Raw genomic sequence first — 23473 nt, forward strand, 5'->3', positions numbered from 1 at the left:
CACAAAGATAGACTTATCAGTCATCTATACAGAGACAGACTTATCAATCATCTACATAGAGACAGAATTATCAGTCATCTATACAAAGATAGACTTATCACTCATCTACACAGAGATAGACTTATCAGTCATCTACACAGAGATAGACTTATCAGTCATCTATACAGAGATATACTTATTAGTCATCTATCAGAGAGACTTATTAGCCATCTACCTAAGAGCGAGAGACTTATTAGTCATTTATACAGAGAGACTTATTAGTCATCTACCTCTGAAAGGCTTTATATTCCTATATTTTATTGCAGTCAACCTTTAAAATATATTTTCGGGATCCCAATGTATATAGTAAATGTTTTAGTGAAACGTTATATCTTAAAAAAAAAATTAACCCTAAACCATAATTGCACTTAGTTACACGATTATGGCCAAATGGCTCAGTTAGCGAGTTTAGCACTGTTTAAAATGCACAACGTACGGTCCCTGGGTAGTAGGGCGTTACATCAGTAGTGGTTCTTCAAGCTAGAACCTAGGAAGATTAATTCCTGGGATGCATTTGTGAGGCTCTTTCTATTCACAGTTTTTCATTGCTCGAACTCTGCCAACTGAACTCAATGACCTTGTTAATATTAAACAAGGACCAAGTGAGCCCCTCAAATATTATGTGAAGCGTTTCATGCAAGATGCTGCTCTCTCTAAGACAATCAGGGATGATGGAAAATTGATGGCCATCATGGCTGGAATCCAAGTCAAAGATCCACTTTGAACCGACCTCAAAAGAAAAACTGTCTACTCAACCAAAGAGTTTCTCGATCAAGCAGATGAGTTTATAAAACTGGAAGCAGCTATTCAGAAAGCTAATCAAGCTAACCAAGTTATAACCAGTACTACACCAGCAAAAAACTTAGGTGCAACTAACCAGAACCAGACAATCAATGGTATTGGTAACAAAAAAAACCAAAACAGTGGTAAATGAAACAACAATTCTAGCAATGGCAATAATAACGACAATAAACGAGCAAAGACCAGTGTTAAGCCATGAGAATATGTGTCTCATTTCACAACCTACTCTAAGTGTTGGTAATAGGTTTACCATGTGCGTAACGGAAAATACGGGGTGGTGGGCCCCAGGGATTTCAAAAAAAATTATTTAAACAAACTTTAAATAACCATATCCATTAATATGCAAAACATTAATCAATGAGAAAGAAAAAGATGAGGACTTACCAGTTTAGACCAATAAAAAATCATCTCTATCTTTTATTAACTCCTACGAACATCCAATCCAAAGCAGCCTCCAAAATACTCAAACCACGATCTTCCAAGATGTATCTCTACACCTCAAGATGTGTGTGGGCATTTAGAGTTATATTGGGAATATTTCTGATTCACAAGATGTTCTCAACTCATGAGATCTTGGAATTTCAGGTCTGAGACAATTTTCAGGGATAGGAAAAAATGACGATATATTTTTTCTCTCAGTGAAAAGCTTAGAATTTTCTTTCTAGAATATTCACTCACTTAATTGTATCTTTTTATGTGAAAACAATTTTCTATCTCATAGATTTATAAAACAATAATAAATTCAAAATTAAAAATTTAAATTATAAACTAATTATTAAATAAATAAAAGAAATATCCAAGATCCAATCTTGGACCTTGTTACACACCAATCACAGTGCATGCACTGTAGTTGGCGTGTAACATATCCCTGATTCTAGGGATAGGTTTCAACCACTTTTATTTAATTATTATCTAATAATTATTTATTAAAAAATGTAACACCCTGGATAGCCAAGACCGTTACACTGTGTGTTTATAAAGGTGCAAGACTTGCTAATAAAGTCGTTTAGTTAGAAACGTGTTACTGAAACTATAATTGAACTAGGGTTAAAAGATTTCGGTCACAAAAGTTACATTTCCTATAATAAAATATTTTTGTACATGGGATCCCAAAAGTAATAATGTTTTAAAAGACAGTTTACAAAATTTTAGGATAAAAGTACAGCTACTAGCCACTCTAAGGGCAAAACAGACATTTAGGCTTTTCCCGTCCTGTACCACTCCTCGGTCGTGGCGGCCGATCAACTGACTATGTACATTCAGCCCCAAAGCTCTCCAACTCAGGACTGGTCCACTTTGCCCTTGCCTTTACCTGCACCACGTAGCACCCGTGAGCCAAGGCCCAGTAAGAAACCAGATAACAGAGCATAGTCATTAAACAATCAATTTACAAATCAATAATCAAATTGTTGGTTTTTATTGATCAAATAAGAGATTATATGCAGCGAAACAACAATCAAATTGTTAATTTAATCCCACAAGATTTCTAGATCTACTTCTTCACATGCATATATATATATATTGAATCAAAGACATGAATAGAAAATTACCTTAGGTCCTTCCTTGCTACTATCTTTTTGTATGGAAAAATCCTTGAGATCTCACACCAAGATCTTCCAAAATGTTCTCAGCACACAAAGAATGAGTGTGGGCTCGCTATACAAAATAATAGGCAAAATCTATTTATCAGATGTTCTCAACACATGAGATCTGATAAAATTTGGACTTAGGTTTTGTGAAGAACAGTGACTTTTGTTTGTATCACTGTTCTTTTTCTCTAAGAGAGATTTTAAGATATTTTTCTATCCCTAAAAAGTTACGTTCTCAAAAACGGATATCATATATTTAATATATCCAACATATTAAAAATAAAATATTAGTTAGTTTAAACAATTTGAAAATAACTAATCAGTTATCAAATTTTGTTCAAATAATAATATTTTAATCATATTATAATATCTCATTATTTATTTAATATTTAAATAACTAAAATTGTGGAACCAAGAAACTGCTCAGAGTCTCTTATGCGTGTAGCACAGTGACTGTGCACTGTGCTACACGTGTACCACATGCCAGGGATGGCATGTGATTTTTCCCAATTTTTATTATTATTTAAATACCAAAAATCCCAAAAATAAATTAATTATATTTTTGATAAATCAAATAATTAATTAATTCTTAATTAATTAATTACACATAATTACACAATAATTATGTTTGATGCATAGAAAAATATTTTACTTATCAAATAAGTCATTTTGCCCATTTTTTTTTGTATTTACCTTTGTCAGTGTTTGTTTGAGCCATTTCGGGGACCATGGACCTATAACATTAAGCTCTAATAAATTGAAACTAAATAATTAAACTCTTTAATTATAATAGTTAATTTATTAATCCTGATATTTCTCCACTATAAATTCAGAATTGCACTCTTTATGTTATAGATATACTTTTATAGAAATCTTATCTTAAGTCGTCCATTGATATAACCATCTTATAATAGTTCAACCCTCTAATTAATTAGTTCATAAATTAGAATGGAAGAATTACCATTTTACCTTTCTAATTTACTTCTTATTCCTTAAGTACCATTAATTCACTAGTGAATAATTAATCTATAATCTAATTATAGATTTGAGCTCAAAATTATTCAGTTCCAGAATTAACCCTTAAGGGAACTAATATACGATCCGTTAGGAAATATTAGATTCTGTATTGTTGATACATGTTCCCAGCCATCCATGATATTAAATCTCCAAAACAAAAGTCATTAGCCTCATTCTATGAAGAGACCTTAACGAATGAATCAAAAGATTTAATAAACATGAACAGGAGTTCATGAACACTCAGGATTTAGGTTGATCTATAAATGATCACCAGTTATGATATGAATTACAAGTCTTTATTGTTAAATGATTTTTGGATAAAGACTTTAATTCATATCGGTCCATGTCATATATAATCATATTATATAAAGCACCTTTACTGAGATGTCTTTCCACATCAATAATCCGAATTTATATTATTTGTATCATTATGATACTCAGTAAACCGTACTTACAACTCCAATTAAAGAATTCCATAACTTTAATTTGTTGTTGTTGACTATTTTTATTCATTCATGTGATCTTAATTCTCTCGTACTAATACAAGATCACATTCTCAATAATGAATATGGAATTTTTATGATATTTACAAAATTATTCAAACAATAATTTAACAATCTAAATATAACAATAATAATAAACCATTGTATTTATTTATTCACAGAAATAACAAATGTCTTTTACATTCTTTTAGGACACACTCCTAACAATCTCCCACTTGTACTTAAGGCAAGTGAGGCATTTCTCTCAATCCCATATTACGTACATGACCCTCGAATTGCTTTGCTGGAAGCATCTTCGTAAACGGGTCTGCTAGGATGTGTTCTGATACGACTTCAGAATGGACACATCTCCTCTATGTACGATTTCTCTGACTAACTGGTATTTGCCCTCTATATGCTTTCCCCTCTTGTGGCTTCTTGGTTCTTTAGAATTAGCCACTGCTCCACTGTTGTCACAGTAAAGAACAAGTGGTTTCTCCACTTTTGGAACAACTTTCAGATCGGAGTAGAAATTTTTGAGCCACTCAACCTCCTTAGTTGCTTCACAAGCCGCTATATACTCGGCTTCCATGGTGGAGTCTGCAATGTTGGTTTGCTTAATGCTTCTCCAGACTAATGCTCCTCCTCCAACAATAAACACTGATCCAGAAGTCGATTTCCGACTATCTTTGTCTGATTGAAAATCAGAATCAGTGTAACCATTGGGGTTCAAGTCTCCACCTGAATATACAAGCATATAATCTCTAGTATTTCTAAGATACTTGAGAATATTCTTCACTGCAATCCAATGATTCAATCCAGGATTGGATTGATAACGGCTGACTATTCCTACTGCATAACAAATGTCAGGTCTTGTACACACATGGTGTACATCAGACTGCCTACTGCTGAGGCATAGGGATACTGTCTCATGTCTTCCTTTTCCTGAGGTGTTTTGGGACACTGCTCCTTGGAAAGGAATACTCCAGAACGGGTTGGCATATCACCCTTTTTGAATTTTTTCTTATTAAAGCGTTCTAGCACCTTATCAATATAAGTTGCTTGAGACAGTGCCTAAGTTTTGATCTGTCTATCTCTAAGAATCTTAATGCCCAGAACATACTTTGCTTCTCCAAAATCTTACATTTGGAATTGTTCAGCTAACCAGTTCTTTACATTTGATAATGTCTCTACATCATTCCCAATGAGTATGATATCATCAACATAAAGAACGAGGAATACTACTATACCATCTTTGATTTGTTTATAGACACAAGGTTCGTCAACATTTTGTTCAACAACCAAATGTTTTACTTGTGTCATCAAATCTAAGATTCCAAGATCTAGAAGCTTATTTGAGTCCATCAATGGACCTAAGAAGCTCGCAAACATTTTGCTCTTGACCTTTTAATTCGAACCCTTCTAGTTGAGACATGTAAATGATTTCGTCAAGGTAGCCATTCAGAAAAGCTGTTTTGACATCCATTTGCCAGATCTCGTAATCCATGCACGCAGCTATGGACAAGAGTATACAAATGGATTTTTTAGCATGGCTAATGGAGAAAAGGTTTCTTCATAGTAAACCCCTTCTTACAGGATGTAACCTTTGGCTACAAGCCTTGCTTTGAAAGTCTCTACTTTCCCATCCGCTCCTCTTTTCTTATTGAATATCCACTTGCAACCAATGGGTTTGATATTCTCAGGTGGATCTTCAAGAACTCAAACAAAATTGGAATACATCGATTCCATTTCTTGGTTCATGGCTTCTTGCCATTTTTCCTTGTCAGAATGATTCATTGCATCTTCAAATGTCAATGGATCATCTTTGTTTGTGTCAAACACAAGCATTTGAACTTCGTGTTCATAGCGTGTGGGTTACTTATTAACCCTCCCACTACGACGAGGTTCTCTACTATTCTGACTAGAACTAGTAGTTTCCTGTTGCCATTTTTTATTGGTTATTGCTGGTGACTTTGCAACTTCATTCGAGATCATCTCCTCCAGTACAACCTTACTACGAGGTTTGTGGTTATTAACATAGTCATATACAAGAAAAGTTGCATTTGTCAATACAAACGTTTTATTTTCTTTTAGACTATAGAAAAATCCACCTCTAGTCTCTTTGGAATATCCCACAAACATGCACACTTCATAGCATGTTTCCAACTTCCCGGTCTTTCCTTTAAGCACACGTGCATGACACCCCTAAATTTGAAAATGGTGTAAACTAGGTTTACAACCATTCCATAATTCTATGGGTGTCTTTTGGATAGAATTAGATGGAACATCATTCAATATGTATAGAACACATTGATTCGAATAGCCCTTGATTTTTGGCATCCACATTTCCCCCCCAGTCTATTAGGAGGTCTTTAGGCATCCTTGTAGACTCATTATAATGCTATATTCACTATGCTCTGGTGGTACTGCTGTGTGATTCGTGTCTGTTGGTGCACTTTGATTACTTGTAAGGATATGTTGACCCCTTGGGTTCTCGCTATGCTTTTATATATTTTTGTGCACACATTTTACTTTGTCCGAGAAGCGTCCTTCCCGTCATTATGCATAGTACTATTTTTGCAAGCTTCTTCTTCGGGACCCTTTTTGCAAGCTTCTTCTTCGGGACTCTTTTTGCAAGCGTCTTCTTTGAGACCCTTTTCACAAGCATCTTCTTTGAGACCCTTTTCACAAGCGTCTTCTTCGAGACCCTTTTCACAAGCGTCTTCTTTGAGACCCTTTTCACAAGCGTCTTCTTCGAGGCCCTTTTCACAAGCATCCTCTTCGAGACCCTTTTCACAAGCGTCTTCTTTGAGACCCTTTTCACAAGCGTCTTCTTTGAGACCCTTTTCACAAGCATCTTCTTTGAGACCCTTCTCACTAGCGTCTTCTTTGAGACCCTTTTCGTAAGCGTCTTCTTTGAGACCCTTTTTGGGCTAGGTGACCTTGGCCGATTGCGATGATTTGATGAATCCAACTAGCTTCTTTTGTGAAGCCTTTTCATAGTCCTCTCCCAATTTTCAACTTGGTTAGTGATTCCCCATCACAAACTTTTCCTCTACACGGAATCCTCAAACGTATTGGCAGAAGGGTGACTGAAGGAAGGTTCCCTTCCCTCAACATATAAGTTCTTATGGCCCTCTTCCACACGTATGTATTTCTGTGCTCTTTCAAAGAAGTCATCTAAGTTTGTAACTCTCTCTTGAGCATGTTCCCCCATAACTTGCTTCCCGGATGAACTCCGGTTGTAATAGCCAACTTGAGCTCCACTTTAGTTGAACTTCCCGTCTTTGTTGCTTCCATATTGAACCTATGGACATAGCTCTTCAAACTTTCTTTCTTGCCTTGTTTTACGTTAGTGAGGTTGGTAATTGGCATAACGTAATCACAGACTGCTTGGTGTTGCTGAACAAATTCATCAGAGAATTGCTGCCATGAATTGATTGTTCCTGGCCTTAACCTCTTGAACCACTTGTACGCAACTCCTTTAAGTGTAACGACAAAGCAATGGCACTTTGCTCTGTTGTTGATCCCTCTTAACCTCTTCAAGTTATTGAAGGAATCTAAATGATACTTTGGGCCCGTAGTACCCTCGTACAGAGTCATGCAAGGCTATCTGAAGCCAGTGGGCATTTGCTTAGCCTGAATCTTCCTTGTGAAGGGTGAATCATGGTCAAATTCTTCGTCATCTCTGTGCCCCCCAAGTGCAGTGATAATATTGCCTCGAGGGCTTTGCATTTTGATGTTTAGTTCTCTCCTCTTTTTTCTTGAGGAGTCTTGTGGGTTCTCAGATTGAACCCTTGCTTTGGTTGTGTCTCTTGGGGGAGCTGCGAGGGGAGTGGTTTTTACTTCTGACCTCTTCCCATTTGGCTTTTCTCTTACGCCAGAGGGCACCTCTTTTGAGGTGACTTCAACCTCATTCTTACGACCATCGCCGCCCCTCCGCCTTTGCTCCTAGGGGTACTTCGTCGGCCTAGGTCCCTCATGGTACTTTGTCTGGGGAGTGTTGCTGGTGGAAAGCTGGGTTCTCCCATCGTCTAGGGAGACAGTGGTTTCCTTTCTCTCACACTCCTTCTCTTTACGCTTAGGAAGGGGTGTGCTTGACTTTCCTTCCAGAAGGTCGTTTAAAACCTCCTGCATGCTTTTTAGTGTGGTTTCCAGCCTTTGATTCTTTTTGTGTAACTTGCGAATCTCATCCTCATAGAAGTGGGTCCTTGAGCTGGAACTCACCGAGTGTACTCGGGGACTCTTGCCTAGCCTTTGCGTCAATGGACTTGAGTCTTGGTGGCCAGAGTGTGGTGGCACCAGGGGCCGGGGATGTGGGTGCACTGGCGGCTCTGAATGACCTTCGTCCGGCCGGACAGCCGGGAACGATGCTTCCTTCTCCTCCCTTGGGGGAGGAGGTTCCTCCGGCATACCTCCATGCTTAGGCGGAGGAGGGTTTTTCCTGGAAGCCCTCAATTGTTCTCCGTCCAGGTGAACCTCATCATCTTGTAGTTGCCGTAAGTGTTTTGAACACCTTAGCATCTTTCTTTGTTGGAAGTGATGAAAGAACGTTGGCTTGATGCTTGTTCTTCCCACAGATGATGCCAAACTGTTGACGGTGAAATCTCGTCAACGATATAAGGTTAGAGAAACTGAGACTGTATTGCAAAAGATATCTTAGAAGAAGATGGAGAGAACTTGAAAGAGTAAATATGCAGAACTACAATGGAGTAAAAATTGTATATTGCTTAATAGCCTCAGCATACAATGAATTTTCCAACCCCCTTACTGGAGGGGTGAAGGTCTATTTATATTGGGGCTCCAATGGCTCTTGATACATCATGGTCCCAGGGGACAAGATTGTACATAGGTACATTGTCAATGTTGTGGCACAGGTCGTAGTGGTGTTGAAAGAGTGGTGGTCAGATCTAGTACATGTCAGGGGTATGCAAAAGTACTCCTGCCTTGGTACCACATTACACCTCCACTACTTGTTGGGTACGGACCTCTTAAGCATGCTGAGGGAGTCCTTATCATGTACCATTCTTGTACTACCACTACCTGTCTGGCGTGGACATCGTGTCCGTACTCTAACTCTTCTTGGTCTGTAGGTTCATCCCGTATCTCTTCTGACTTCATGCGGAATCATTGTGAGGCCCTTTCTAACCTTCCTCGAATGCATGTTCATGAGGCCCATGACTCTACATCTCATGAGACCCACAAGGAAAGAGATGCCCTATTGGTGGCACTTATCTCAGGAAGAGAGATAAGGCCTCTTCAACGAGGCCTGCTTTGTGTCTGTTGAGGTGTGATGTCTACGTACGAGAGGAGGATCTCACCTTATGAGACCATCACCCACAGCCTTCATGTGCGAGACCCTTGGTGCGAGGCACTCGGACGAGGACATGGGGCACTTGGGACGAAACGCTTGGTGCGTGGCCACGGTGCACGACCCTTGGCATGAGGTGTTTGGACATTGAGGCGAGGTGCGCCTCACTTGGCGTGAGACACATGGCCTCTCTATGCGAGGCTATGGATGCTTGGGGTGAGGCCCTAGGCATGAGGCTGCGGTGCATGGCCCTTGGCGCGAGACGCTTGGACGAGGCGGGGTGCTCCTCACTTGGTGCGAGACACATGGACGAGGCGATGTGCGCCTCACTTGGCGCGAGACACATGGCCTCGCTATGCGAGGCTATGGGCGCTTGGGGTGAGGTGTGCCTCACTTGGCGAGAGACCTTTGGCATGAGACCCTCGGGGTGAGGTTAGGTGCACCTCACTTGGCGCGAGACACATGGCCTCGCTATGCAAGGCTATAGGTGCTTGGGGCGAGGTGTGCCTCACTTGGCGAGAGACCCTTAGCACTAGACCCTCGAGGCAAGGCTATGTGCACCTCACTTGGCGCGAGACACATGGCCTCGCTATGCGAGGCTATAGGTGCTTGGGGCAAGGCGCTAGGCGCGAGGTCGTGGTGCACGACCCTTGGCACGAGTCATTTGGACGTCAAGGCGAGGTGAGCCTCACTTGGCATGAGACACATGGCCTCGCTATGTGAGGCTCCCCATATGCTGCGACACCAAGAGACCCAGACCCTTGCGCGGCCCTCATGGGCGTGCCTCCCTTGGCATTTGGCTAGCCGAGTCGTGTGGGGCCTCACTATGCAAGGCACTTAGCATTACAAGGGGTGCGCGAGTGCAATTGGCTGGCTACCTACATGAAGCCTCATGGTGCTAGTCTTCCTCAACGCAAGGGACAGAACTCGTAGAAGACTTTATACGTGTTGGCGTAGCACATGCCTCTTTCTTGGGTGCCTTGCACCTTCAGCGATTTTTTTTCTTGGCAGATTTTTGCCATTCACACAATCCATAAGGTCATTCAAGGTATTTCTATTCCTATGTTCAGTTCTATATGATTCTATAGTTTTCTTTTGTTTCCTTTATTCAGATCCTAACTCTTGTTATTGATTTTTGATTAGGTATTTAAGTTCTTGAATCTTAAGGTTCTTCTTGGTAAGTTTCTTCTTGATGGTTTAGTTCTCATATTCATCTTTTTCTTAGAGATTATCACCATTCTACTGTTGGTTTATAGGAGTGTTCTAATCCCGTTCTTGTTCCCAAATATCCTGGCTTTTGGTAAAGAAAATAGGATAGATTTTATATGCTTATATGTTATGATATGTTTATGTTATGATATATATGAATATGTCTTGTAGTCCTTGGGGCTTATAGTTTCTTAGCTAGCAAACCTCAATGCTTTTATGTCGCTTGAGGCTTATAGTTGCTTAGCTAGCAAACCTCAATGTTTTTATGTTGCTTGGGGCTTATAGTTGCTTAGATAGAAAACCCCAAGATTATCATTTTCAAGGGTTAGAGTTATGATATATGTTTTATAGTATGTGGTTATGATATAGTCTTATGCTTATGATTTATGATGTATGCTTTGTTAGTATATTTTCCTTGTTGGGCATTAGGCTCACTCCTTTATTTTTAGTGTGATGCTGGAAAATAAATATGGAAGGCGGAAGGATTCTTGGTAGCTTGGCTTGTGTGTTGACGATGAATGGATTCAATGGACTGCGTGTCGATCGAGGATATTATTTATTTTAAGTCTTTTAAATTATGTTTTTGATGTAATTCCGCAATTAGTATTTAAAGTTATGTTTTATGTTTTATAAACAATGGGATCCCATACCCTATCATATTCTATTTTTATCTTGTATTTGATACAATATCTTGGGTTTTTAATAAAGATATGTTATTTCTTTTATTTGTATAAAAATAGTAGTAGCTATGTCTAGTAGTTTTAATGGTCCAATGTCTTAGACATAGTTGGGTCATTACACAAAACCCTAAAAAGTTCCCAAAAACCAAGTTCAGAAGGCTGATTAGCGCTACAACACTACCTGGTGGGCGCTACAACGCTAGAGTCAGAGACTCAAGCCCCCCAGAAATGTAGCCTAGCGCTACAGCGCTAGTACCAGAAATGCAAATTTTTGGGTTTCTCTCCTCGAATTTTCCCGAGCCAAAGCTCCAAAAATCCACTACAATCATCAACCAAACACAAAATTGAGTCCATGAATCACTGTATCTCCTCCAACACAACTTAATAACACTCAAAATCTAGCTAAGAACCTCACCAAACACAGAAATCGAAACTGAGCTTGAAGCTCAAGAACACCAATTGAAAACCAGAAAACCCAGAACAATAAAGGGTAGAAATTGTTACCTCAGCTGGATGAATCTAACCCTAGGTTGTCTTCAGTGTCCTTCCAAGCTTTAATTCTTCCAATTCCCAAGCTTAAATCCTTAAACTTCCACCCAAAATCCAAACTCAGAAATCAAACTCAACTAAACTCAGCAAACTCAAAAACCTTAAACCTTACCTCAACTTGAGAACCAAATTCCAGTTGAACTCCTTCAATTACTCCAAGGATCACAGCCCCAAATCCTAGCCTAGACTCCTCTGGAATTCCTAGCTTCAAAGTCCACAAAGGAGAGTGAGAGGAGGAAAAACATGAGGGGGAGAGAGTGAGTGAGCTGAGACCTTTTTCTCTTCTTTCTTTCCTTAGATTATTCTATAATCTTCTCTGTTATTTCCTAATAAAACTGAGCATATCCTTAGTTTTAGGAAGGGACCATTTTGCCCCTCCAAATAAAACTGACCTTTAACTTAATCTAGGGGTATAATAGTCATTTGTTCCCAATTCCCACTAATTCCTCGAGTGCTCCTGATATTTACCACTTAAATCCCGTCATCCAATTAATCACCAATTATTTACCCAATGTCTAATACTCTCCAATATATATCATAAATTCCCCAAAATACCCCAGGCTCCCCCGAACCGGGTATAAATCCCCGCCGTGACTATTTCGCCAATCCGCTCACTAGGATTTCCTCGTGCCGAATAATCCAAATACATCCACATAATAATGTGGTCTCGCACTAATATCACATATATTTATTCATAATTATGCCCTCAATGGGCCAAAATTACAAATATGCTCTTATAAGCTAAACAGAGCCCACATGCATATCTAATACTCATCAACATGCATATCATCTAATCATGCATTTAATCATTAAATCACACATAAACCAATTATGCCCTCCAGGCACACTAGTGATTTTGGGTCATTAGAATAGACATCTTGGTAAACGTGCTGTATATAATAGCGATTATATATGACAAGACCAATATGTATTAACTATCTTTATATACTTGTTGTTTTTTTATAAAGATTTAATCCTTATTATAATATATGATCATTTGTAGATCCATCTAAATCCTAAGTTATATGAACTCCTGTTTGTGTTTATTGGATCTTTTGGTTCATTTGTTAAAGTCTCTTGATATAATGAGGCTAGTGACTTTTGTTTTGGAGATTTAATATCATGAATAACTAGGAACTTGATTTTAAAAAAATGGAATCCATGTTTCCTAACGGATCGAATATTGATTCCCTTAAGGATTGATTGTGGAAATGAATAGTTATTGAGCTCAAATCTATAATTTGACTATAGATTAATTATTCGCTAGTGAATTAATGGTACTTAAGGAACAAGAGGTAATTAGAAGGGTAAAATGATAATTTTGACTAGCTCTAAGTAACAAACCAATAAATGGAGGACAAAACTACATTTATGGATTATATCAATGGCCTACAAGAGAAATCTCTGTAAATATAATTCTATAAATACTTAGCGTGCAATTCCATATTTATAGCGGAGTAATCATGAAATTAAGAAATAAGATTATTGAATTAAAGAGTTTAATTAATATTCTGGTTTATTGGAGCTTCGTATTATAGGTCCATGGTCCCTAGGTCGCCTCTGTACTACATTATCAAGGGTAAGGATGTAACGACCCAAAATCATTAATAAGGCTTAAGGGCCTTGATTAGCGTGCCAGGAGGGCATAAGTGGTATATATGTGATTAAATGATTAAATACATGATTATATGGCATGCATGATTATATGATTATATGGATATGTGAAATGCATGTTTATGAGTATTAAATATGCATGTGGGCCTTATTTAGCTTATAAGGGCATATTTGTAATTTTGGCCCGTTGATGGCATAAATGTGATTATATATGATAAATTGTTGAGACCACATTATTATGTGGATATATTTGCAGCATATGGCCCGAGACGGTCCTAGTGAGCTGATTGGAAAAATAGTCACGACGGGGATTAATACCCGACTCAGGGGAAGCCTAGGGTTATTTTTAGGCATTTAGGTGATATCTTGGGAATTATTAAATATTGAGTAAAGAACTGGTAATTAATTGGACGATCAGATTAATTGGTAGCTATTGGGAACATTTGAGGAATTAGCGTTAACCGGGGGAGAATGACCTTTTCACCCCTAGGAGTCACTTGAGGACTAGTTAAATTAGAAGGGCAGCTTGGTCATTTGGGTGTGGAGTAAGGATAGGGTCAGTTAGGCTCGAAGGATATTCAGAACATATTGGACATGTGAGGAAAATGGCTCCAATATCACTCCATCTCTCTCTCACTCTAGTAGAACTTGAAGGAAGGTAAAGCTTTGGAACCAAGAGGATTAAGCTGGAAAACTAGAGGAGAAGTTAAGGTTTAGGCTGGATTTGGTTTGGATTAAGCTGAGAGGAAAGCTAAGTTAAAGACAACCAAGATTACCCAGGAGTTGGGCTCATCAACTCAGGTCTATCTCCAAGGCTTGGGGCTGAGGATCGTGCTCGAAACCATTTTACTTTCTCTGCTCAAACTTAAAGGCAAAGGCAAGGGTAAGATGGATCAACCATGAGTTGGAGAGCTCTGGGGGCGAGGTGTACATTGTCAGCTGCTCATCCGTCACAGTCGAGGGATTGTACAGGGACAGAAAACTGAAAATGTGTATTTTGCCATTAGAGTGGCCTTTACTTGTATTTGGCTTTTGGAAGTTTGTAAATTTGTTCTTTAACCCTGTTTTTGTGATCCCATATACTAAACATTTATTTAAATGAAAAATTATCTGTTTATGTTCAAAGTTTTTTAACCCTAACTTGTTTATGACTTTAGGAGCACGTTTTCAACTAAACGACTTGTATTAGCAAGTGTTGCACTACTTTAAAAACATAGTGTAACGGTCTTGGTTACCTAGGGCATTACAACTTGGTATCAGAGCGGTCTAGGTTTTAGGATTCTTGAAGACTGGCTAGACATGTACACTCGCTGCTATAGACAAGCTTGACTTAGGGTTTGGTAATTGTATACATGAGATTATATGCTTCGATACTTGAATGAAATATGAATGCTTTACTATATGATGAATAGGGAGCATGAGATACTGATAGGGCCTGACCCTTGACTGCTATGTGATTATATTGAGGCATGCTTATTAGCATTGCTGCTGCATGTGAATGAATATTTGAATGATTATTTGCATATTGATTGCATGTGGATGAATATTTGGATAATTGTTTATATCATGATTGCTTGTGATTGGGTGAGTTCCAATGGTGAATCATGGAAATATTGCTACCCTGTCATCATAGTCTGACCGCCGAGTCATCGATTGCAGATTAACTTGGATAGCTATGCATCCAAGGCGATCCATACGACTAGTCGGCACTGGATCTGAGACTAGAGATGATGACCAGAGCCAGAACCCTCCGCCAGTCCCTGAGAACTGACAGCAGATATTGGCAGACATGCAAGCCCAATTGCAGAGTCAGGAAAAGCAGATTCGATTACTGAGACATCAGGCTTTGTCAGGGAGTGTTGCACCTATTATGCCACCTGTTATAGCACCAGTTTTACAGACACCTGAGGTTGGGAACAGGTGGGAGCTATTGTATGAGCGATTTAGGAGACAACATCCTCCAATCTTTGAGGGAGGACCAGATCCACTGAAGGCCGAACATTGGATGAGTATGATTACCTTAATCCTAGATTTCATAAGGGTAGAAGGTAGTGATAGGGTGGCCTATGCCACCTATATATGATAACTCTACAAAATAAAGTTATTTTACCACATTTTTTATGCTAATTATTGCTTAGTTTTTAAGTTTTTAAGTAACTTAAAAAGTTTTTAAGTAATTTTTAATTTATTAGTCTTATTTTAATTTTTTAGATTTTTATAGATATTTTATTATAATTTGTTGTATTTTAATTATTTGAAATTAGTATTGTTAAGTTAGAAGTAAAAATATGCACTTTTGAGCTTAAATGTTTAAGTAAATTAATTTTAATTAATATTTTCATAAAACTCATGTTGAATATTTTATTATTGGAAATATTTAGTTTTAATTTAATTTGTGTTTATTTTGTAGGAATGATGATGCATAAAATTTGTGGGTTGAAAATTCAAACAAAAAGAAAATAAAAGAAAAGAAAATAATGTGAAAAAGAAAGGAAAAATGATATTATTGAAATACCAAAAGAGCTATTGGCCCAAGCTCCCAAAGCCCTTCAGAAACCGTGGGCCTCCTGCCCAGCCACTCAGCCCAGTCGAAGTCCCAGGCCCGCCTCTGCCCAACCCAGACCGAAGCATGCCAGCCCCTACTGCCTCCCTTGGGCCAGCCAACTTCCAACCACTCGACCCAACATCCCCAGCTGCCTCCTAAAGCCCTTCCAGCCCAGCAGCCGCCTGGCCCAATTCGCCACAAGCCCAGCCGCTTGCCAGACCCACCAAGCCACCAACACCCCTTCTCTTGAGCCCACAATGTACCTTTGTCCCCTATGTCCAAAAATGCCACATTTTTACCCAATTTTTCCACATATTTCACCACAACAGCATCACTACACCCTATAACTTACCTCTACATACCATATTTACTTTATTTAATCAATTTAATTAATTTAAGTTGATTATTTTAATGCTCTCATTTTGGCTATAAATATGGAATTTCAAGACCATTTTAGGGTGCTTAATTTTTGGGTAACCATCATCTTTTCTACCATTTTCTCTCTACCATTATCTCTTCCATTTTGGTATTTTTCAAGAGCATTTTCAAGTATGTATTTTATTTATTTTGTAATTTCTATTCTAGTTATGTGTTTCTAATCTTTTTCATAAGATTATTAAGATCATGATGAAGCAACTTGTAACTAGATAATATTTATGTTGTATGTTGATTTCCCTTGTAATGCAACAAATTTTATGGATTTTTCTTCTTCATATATGTCTTTCATCTTTAATATCTCATATTTTGGATTGTTAGATAATATTGCACTTTGTTCTTCATTTTGCAAAACATAATATTCTTTGTGTAAGATGTGTCGTTAAATTGTACACATCCAATGCTTAGAACAAAAATATTATGTTTGGCCTTATAAATAATGTTATTTGATTTTTTGTTGTTTCATTAGGTTGATTCACATTAAATACTTTGAAATTATATTTTTTTGAAAAGTGAAGAAAAATCTTATTTTTTTAGAAATAATTTGTTCTTAAAAGTATAAATCTATTAGCGTAGTGGCACAACCCCGCGAACCCAGAATTCCAACAATTGAAATCAAGTTTTCTTGCAGCGATTTTCCCCCTCTTCCATGGCGAAGAAGAAGAAATCGGCAAGGAAACCGGTGACAAGATCAGAAGCTCAAGGCCTGCCTTCAATCCAAAATGAGAATAATTAGACCGAATTCGTTCATGAAGAGGCTGTTGGCAAAGGCAATGTTTAGGAAGTGGGTAAGACCCTAATTGAGTCTAATTTGGGAGAGATCGCTGATGGTGAGGTACATGAAGGTGAGCCAAAAGTTCCTGAGTTTGCTGCGTCTAGCTGGGCGGACAAAGTGGAAGCTGGAGACTATCAATCTTCGGCCCAAAAGCATTGGAATCAATTCAAATCGGGTAAGCTTTCTTTTAGTGATCAGAAACTAGAATATGCAGAACCACTGGTTAAGGATGGTAAGAGGATTGCTCTAATTGATGAGGATGAAGTGAGAAACCAGTCGGCTAACTGGAACTCAGCAGTCATATGTATGGTTCTTGGAGCTAATCCTCCAATGGCTGTGTTTGAAGGATTTATCAAGAGAGTTTGGGGTCATCTAGGGATTTCTCAAATTGCTAGGATGACTATGGGTCTGATAATGGTTAAGTTTAATGATGAGGCTACTCGAAGCCATGTTTTGGAGAATGGTTGCCTTCATTTTGACAGAAAACCAGTGATTGTTCGACCACGGACAACCGATTTGAGTGCGATTCGTTTGATCCGCTTAGTTCCTCTGTGGATTAGACTACATGATCTTGGCCTTCAATATTGGGGAAGCAAATGCCTTAGTGCTTTAGTTAGTACTATAGGCAAACCGATAATGGTCGATAAGTTTACTCGAGAGAGAACTAGGGTTCAGTTTGCTAGGATTTTGGTGGAGGTCGAACTTTCAGATAATCCTCCTAGAATTATACACTATATGAATGAGCAAGGTCAACTAGTGGAGCAAGGGGTGGAATATGAATGGCTGCCTGTCAAATGCAAAAAATGTGATGGTTATGGACATATTATGACTGATTGCCTCAAGGAACTGATGCCACAATCGGTTCAGAAAGCTACTCTACCTAAAACATCTCATGAGATTGGACGGGATAAGGAAAAACAAGTGCTGAATTCAACTCTAGAACTGGCTAAGGAGCAGATTGTAGATGCTGAAGCCGGACAGGGACAATGTTTAGGAACTAGGGAGGTGATTAAGAAGACAACTGATGTTGAGGGCCAGAAATAAAAAAATAAGTGGCAAACTCCTAAGAAACTAGGGTCTCTGAATAAGCAAGGCCAAATAGGTAGTAATAACAAGAATGCAAACAAAAATGAGGTCCAAGGGAAGAAGTTGACAAATTTGTTTGGGGTGCTTCAGGAACAGACAGAGGGGAATGAAGGAGGCAGGGGTAAATCGCAATCTTCTAATGGATAATTGTAATATCCTTAGCTGGAATATTAGGGGATTGAATAGCTTGAAAAAACATATTGCTGTGTTAGATATTTGTAGTAAGAATAAAGTAGGGATTGGGGCTATTTTGGAGACTAAAATGAAGGGAATAAGAGTGCAGGAATTAATGGCTAATAAATTCAAGAATTGGGACTTTTATACTAGTCCTGTGACAGAGGGAAGAATCTTGATCATATGGAGGAAAGTGTTTGTCAAAGTAAGTGTTTTAGAGGAGGATAATCAATTTGTTCATTGCCTTGTTAAAATGACAGGTCACAAACACTCTTTTAATGTTACTTTTGTATATGGCTGAAACACATTGGAGGGGAGGAAGGCCTTATGGCAAGGTTTATCTCAGATTGTTCGTCCAATTTTCTCTTGGATGATTTTAGGCGACTTTAATGCTATTTTTACAGCAAGGGATAGAAGTGAGGGAAAGCCAGTTTCTCAGATGGAACTTGTAGACTCTTCTCATTGGATTGCTATGAATCATTTGGAAGCTCTAAAAAGTACTGGATCCTTTTTTACATGGACTAACAATCAAGATGGAGCTGCTCGTATTTACTCCAAGATAGACCATGCTTTTATAAATGAGGAATGGTTGGATGGATTTCCTAACACTTCAGCTGTGTATAATTGGGAAATAGTTTCAGACCATTGCTCGTGTACCATTTCTATTATGCCAGTAGAGAATATGGGTATAAAGCTTTTCCGGTTCTACAATTTCTGGACTGAACATGTAAACTTTAAGCAGTTGGTTTTAGACAATTGGAGGCAGCCGATGAAGGGGACAGGATTGAAGTCTATTTTTTTGAAGACAATGAGACTAAAGCATAAATTAAAGAGATTCAACATGGACTGTATTGGAGATATAGGAGTCCATTTTCAAAAAGCAAAGGACCAATTTCAGGAAGCTTTATTTCTTGCTCAACACCATCCTAGCAATCTTATGTTTCAAGACAATGTTAAGATTAGAGCTGAAAATTTTAGAATTCAAGAGCAAAGATATCACAGTTTTTTGACTCAAAGAAGTAAGATAAATTGGCTGAGAAAAGGTAATATGAATACTGCCTTTTTTCATGCATGTTTGAAGAAGCGTAAGGAGGCTAATAGAATAGCAACTTTCATAAATGAGCAAGGAAGGGTGGTGGATAATTACTCTGAAGTTGTTTCTCATTTTTTGAATCATTTTAGAGGTATAATGGGGAGTCCCAGTTCTATTTCCAAGGTGTTAAACAAACAGTGTGTTGATATGGGGTTAAAGCTTTCTTTAGATTAGCAACTGCTGTTATTGAAACCATTCACGAATAAGGAAATCAGAGCTGCCATGTTCAGTATTTCTAGCATCAAATCTCTGAGCCCAAATGGTTATGGTTCAGCTTTCTTTAAGGTGATGTGGCAAGACATAGGTGATGAAGTTTGTAGAGCTATAGGTCAATTTTTTGAGACAGGCTTCATACCAGAAGAGTTACTGAATACTTCATTGTCCTTGATTCCTAAAGTTGACAATCCTATTCGGGCAGTGGATTACAGGCCTATTGCATGTTGCTCTACAATTTATAAATGTGTTTCAAAATTACTTTGTTCTCGATTAGCCAAAGTCCTTCCTATTTTAGTTCATACTAATCAGGGAGCTTTTATACAAGGAAGATCTATAGCCCACAATGTCCTAATTTGTCAAGATATTATTAAGAATTATAGAAGATCGTCCATATGACCAAGGTGTGCAATTAAAATTGATATAAGCAAAGCCTATGATACAATAGATTGGAGGTTTATTGAGGAGCTTCTAAAGGCCTTATGTTTCCCAACAAGATTCATTGGCTGGATTATGACTTGTTTAAGCAATACGTCTTATTCATTAATCTTTAATGGAAGGGTTCAAGGTAGGTTTAAAGGTGAGAAGGGTCTTCACCAAGGGGATCCAATTTCCCCACTGTTATTTGTTCTAGTCATGGAATATCTAACCCGAAGCCTCCATTTAGCAGCTCAAAATTCAGCCTTCAGGTATCATCCTATGTGCGAGAATCTCAAGCTCATTAGCTTAAGTTTTGCTGATGACTTATTGCTATTTTGTAAAGGGTCTCTGTCATCAGTAAAAATTATTAAGAGCGTGATTTGGGAGTTTAGTGCTGTGACAGGGCTTCAAATTAATGAGAGCAAGTCTCAGGTCTTCTTTGGGGGAGTTTCAGCTGCTGAAAAAATGCAAATGTCTGCTGAATTGAAACTGTCAGAGGGATCATTTCCACTTAAATACCTTGGTGTTCCAATGAGACCTACCAAATGGAAGCATGAAGATTGTGACATCATCATTCAAAAAATCAAAATGAGATTACACACTTGGGCAAGTAGGCACCTGTCATTTGCTGGCAGAATGCAACTGATTCATTCTGTTCTTTTTGGGCTGAGGAACTATTGGATGAGTATTTTTGTTCTTCCTCAAAGCATAATAAAGGAAGTTGAGAGGCTCTGTCGTGGTTTTCTATGGGGAGTTAATGGCAATAGATGCAAGAATCATATGGCTTCATGGGAAAAAGGTCTGTCTTCATAAGGCTTATGGGGGGCTCGACTTCAGAAATGGACAGATGTGGAATTATACTATATTGGCTAAGTATATATGGGCAATCTCTGAGAAGCATGATTTGCAGTGGGTAAAACAGATAAATTCAATTTATCTGAAAGGCTCAGACTTCTGGTCCTATAGGCTGCCTCCGGATACCAGCTGGTACTAGAGAAAATTATGCAAACTGAGAGGCAAATTCAGTAGGGAAAATATTAAGGCTGCTGGTTTAACTGGGAAATTTCTCTCCCCTATCTTATACAATAGTTCTCTGTGTCATCAACAGGTTGGCTACTACAAAGTAGTTTGGTGTAGATTATCTCTGCCTAAGCACAGATTCTTGTTATGGCAGGTTGTCAATGCTCAGCTACTTACTTGTGATAACATGCTTCGGTTCAGAGTGCCTCTTGACTCTTTATTGTGCCCGGTTTGTGGTAGTTTTGATGAGAGTCATTCCCATTTGTTCTTTGAATGTACTCTGTCAAAACAGGTGTTGGATCAAATTTTTGAGTGGACGGCATTCAGTACTTGGCCTTATGAGTTTGATAGATGGAGGACCTGGCTTTCTAGCAGAAATAATGGCTTCCTTTTTCATATATCTATCATGATATTAGCAGCTGTAGTACATAGCATCTGGAGGAATTGTAATGGTTGTATTTTTGACAATTACTCTAGGTCTGCTACTAGTATAGCTGCTGAAGTAAAATCTTTAATTCATCATTGGCTTAACAGTGTTAGTAAGAAGAAGCTATCTTCCCAGGAGCAAAGAGTGTTATCACATTTTACTATGTAATTGTTGGTTGAGCTGAGCTGTTGGTGTCTTGAATTGTTTGTATTTAGAATGTTTTGTTAGTTTAGGTGAGGCTTACTGTTCTTAGCCTCTGGTTGCTATTCTGTTGGACTGGTGTTTGTAATCTTTTGCCTGTTTGATTAATGAAGTAAATCCCTTCTTCTTGATAAAAAAAAAGTATAAATCTATTTGGAAAATGATAGTTTGACTTATTTTAACTATGACTAAAACTTGGGAATCAATATACTAATAAGTATTATTAAACTTACATTTTGTGGATTCTAGTATCTTAATAATATTTCCTTTTAACACTTATTTTCAAATCATTATTGGTTTATTTTTATTCTCTTAAATAGCTTTATTTTAAATCTTTTATTTTATGTTCATGACATTAAATCTCATCAATCTTAGGAGCTAGGTTAGAATTTATTAATTTTGGTTTAAAATAGTTTTCATTTTGATTTTACACAACTCCTTTGGGTTTGATCTCGTGCTAACACTATATTTCACATACGATTTGTACGCTTGTGAGTTATAAATATTTAAAACATACCTGTTTTGGGTCCATCAATATGCTGAGAGAGGATGCCCACATTTGGTGGGAAGTGGCATCACAAACGAGGGATGTGTCTACTCTGAGTTGGGATGGGTTCAGAGACTTTTTCAGCCAAAAGTATTATAATGTTGCTGTCAGGGCAGCGAAGGTAAATGAAATTGTGGGATTAGTACAGGGCAACATGACAGTTACAGAATACGCCCTGAAGTTTTACAGACTTGCGAAGTTCGCACCAGATCTAGTGCATACCGACGTAGCTAGGCAGGACATATTTATTAGGGGCTTAGTGCTATGATAGCCCGAGATGTGAGAATTACAACAGTACCAGAGGGGAAGACTTATGCCCAGGCCGTTGAGAAGGCTCTTACTGCTGAGGAGGCAGAAAATAAGATTTGGAAGGAGAACGTTGTGAGACGGGAGGTTTGCAGGGTGGTGCCTCCATATTCAGGGTCTGGTAGGGGCGGAGGCCCCAGTGATCTGAAGAGGAAGATCCCTGACACTTCGACCGCTCCTGGTCCTGATAGGAGGGGTCGGGGTGTTCAAGGTGGCCGCCAGGGAGGCGGTGACACATGGAGGAGCTACCCAGAAAGCATGAGGTGCAGAAGACGACATCTGTGCGAATGTCGGGCCAATGCCTGTTATGTGTGTGGGGTGGTGAGACACTTCAAGAAGGACTGCCCAACAGTGAAGAAAGAGGAAGCAAGGAAGGGGGACAGCTTGACTCCAGCTCAAGTGTTCACCTTGACATAGGCAGAGGCCGAGGCCAGTCCCTTGGTGGTGACAAGTCAGCTTTATAGTGCTGGCTCTCCTTTTACTATATTGATTGACTCTGGTGCTACACATTCATTTGTTTCTAGTAAGGTGATTGATAGATTGTGTAGACCTAGTGAGTATTATACTGTAGGGTTTGGGACTATAGTGCCTACAGGGGAACTGGTGGTTTCTAGGAGATGGATTAGAGCACTGCTAGTGATGGTTGATGGTAGGGAGTTATTAGTGGACTTGATTGAGTTGGGTATGGAGGATTTTTGACACGATTTTAGGGATGGATTGGTTGGTCAGATATGGAGCTACCATTGATTGCAGGAAGAAGATGGTGACTTTTGAGCCTGAGGGAGAGGATCCCTTTGTTTTTGTGGGTGCGGTATATGGACCCCGCATACCCATGATATCAGCGTTGAGAGCCAAGGACCTATATGTATAGGTTTCCTAGCTAGTGTGGTGAATACTACCAGAGTTTTGCCAACAAGGCCAGGAGAGACCAGATTAGTTT

The 23473-nt window shown here is 38.6% G+C and overlaps 2 protein-coding genes across 2 annotated transcripts; both read left to right on the top strand.

The window, feature by feature from the left end:
• Positions 1-16920: 16920 nt before the first annotated feature.
• On the top strand, positions 16921-18090 carry LOC133832737 (uncharacterized). The gene is made up of 2 exons (XM_062263047.1): positions 16921-16953; positions 17053-18090. Exons 1-2 carry the CDS (start codon positions 16921-16923, stop codon positions 18088-18090), a joined length of 1071 nt encoding a protein of 356 aa, XP_062119031.1.
• Positions 18091-18238: 148 nt separating this feature from the next.
• On the top strand, positions 18239-21647 carry LOC133832744 (uncharacterized). The gene is made up of 7 exons (XM_062263054.1): positions 18239-18511; positions 18620-19522; positions 19607-19838; positions 20376-20717; positions 20800-20945; positions 21207-21281; positions 21345-21647. The coding sequence occupies exons 1-7, from the start codon at positions 18239-18241 to the stop codon at positions 21645-21647; spliced, it is 2274 nt and encodes a 757-aa protein (XP_062119038.1).
• The last annotated feature ends 1826 nt before the right edge of the window (positions 21648-23473 follow it).

The sequence above is a fragment of the Humulus lupulus genome, chromosome 1 (genome assembly GCF_963169125.1).
Source record: "Humulus lupulus chromosome 1, drHumLupu1.1, whole genome shotgun sequence".
Taxonomy (NCBI): Eukaryota; Viridiplantae; Streptophyta; class Magnoliopsida; order Rosales; family Cannabaceae; genus Humulus; species Humulus lupulus.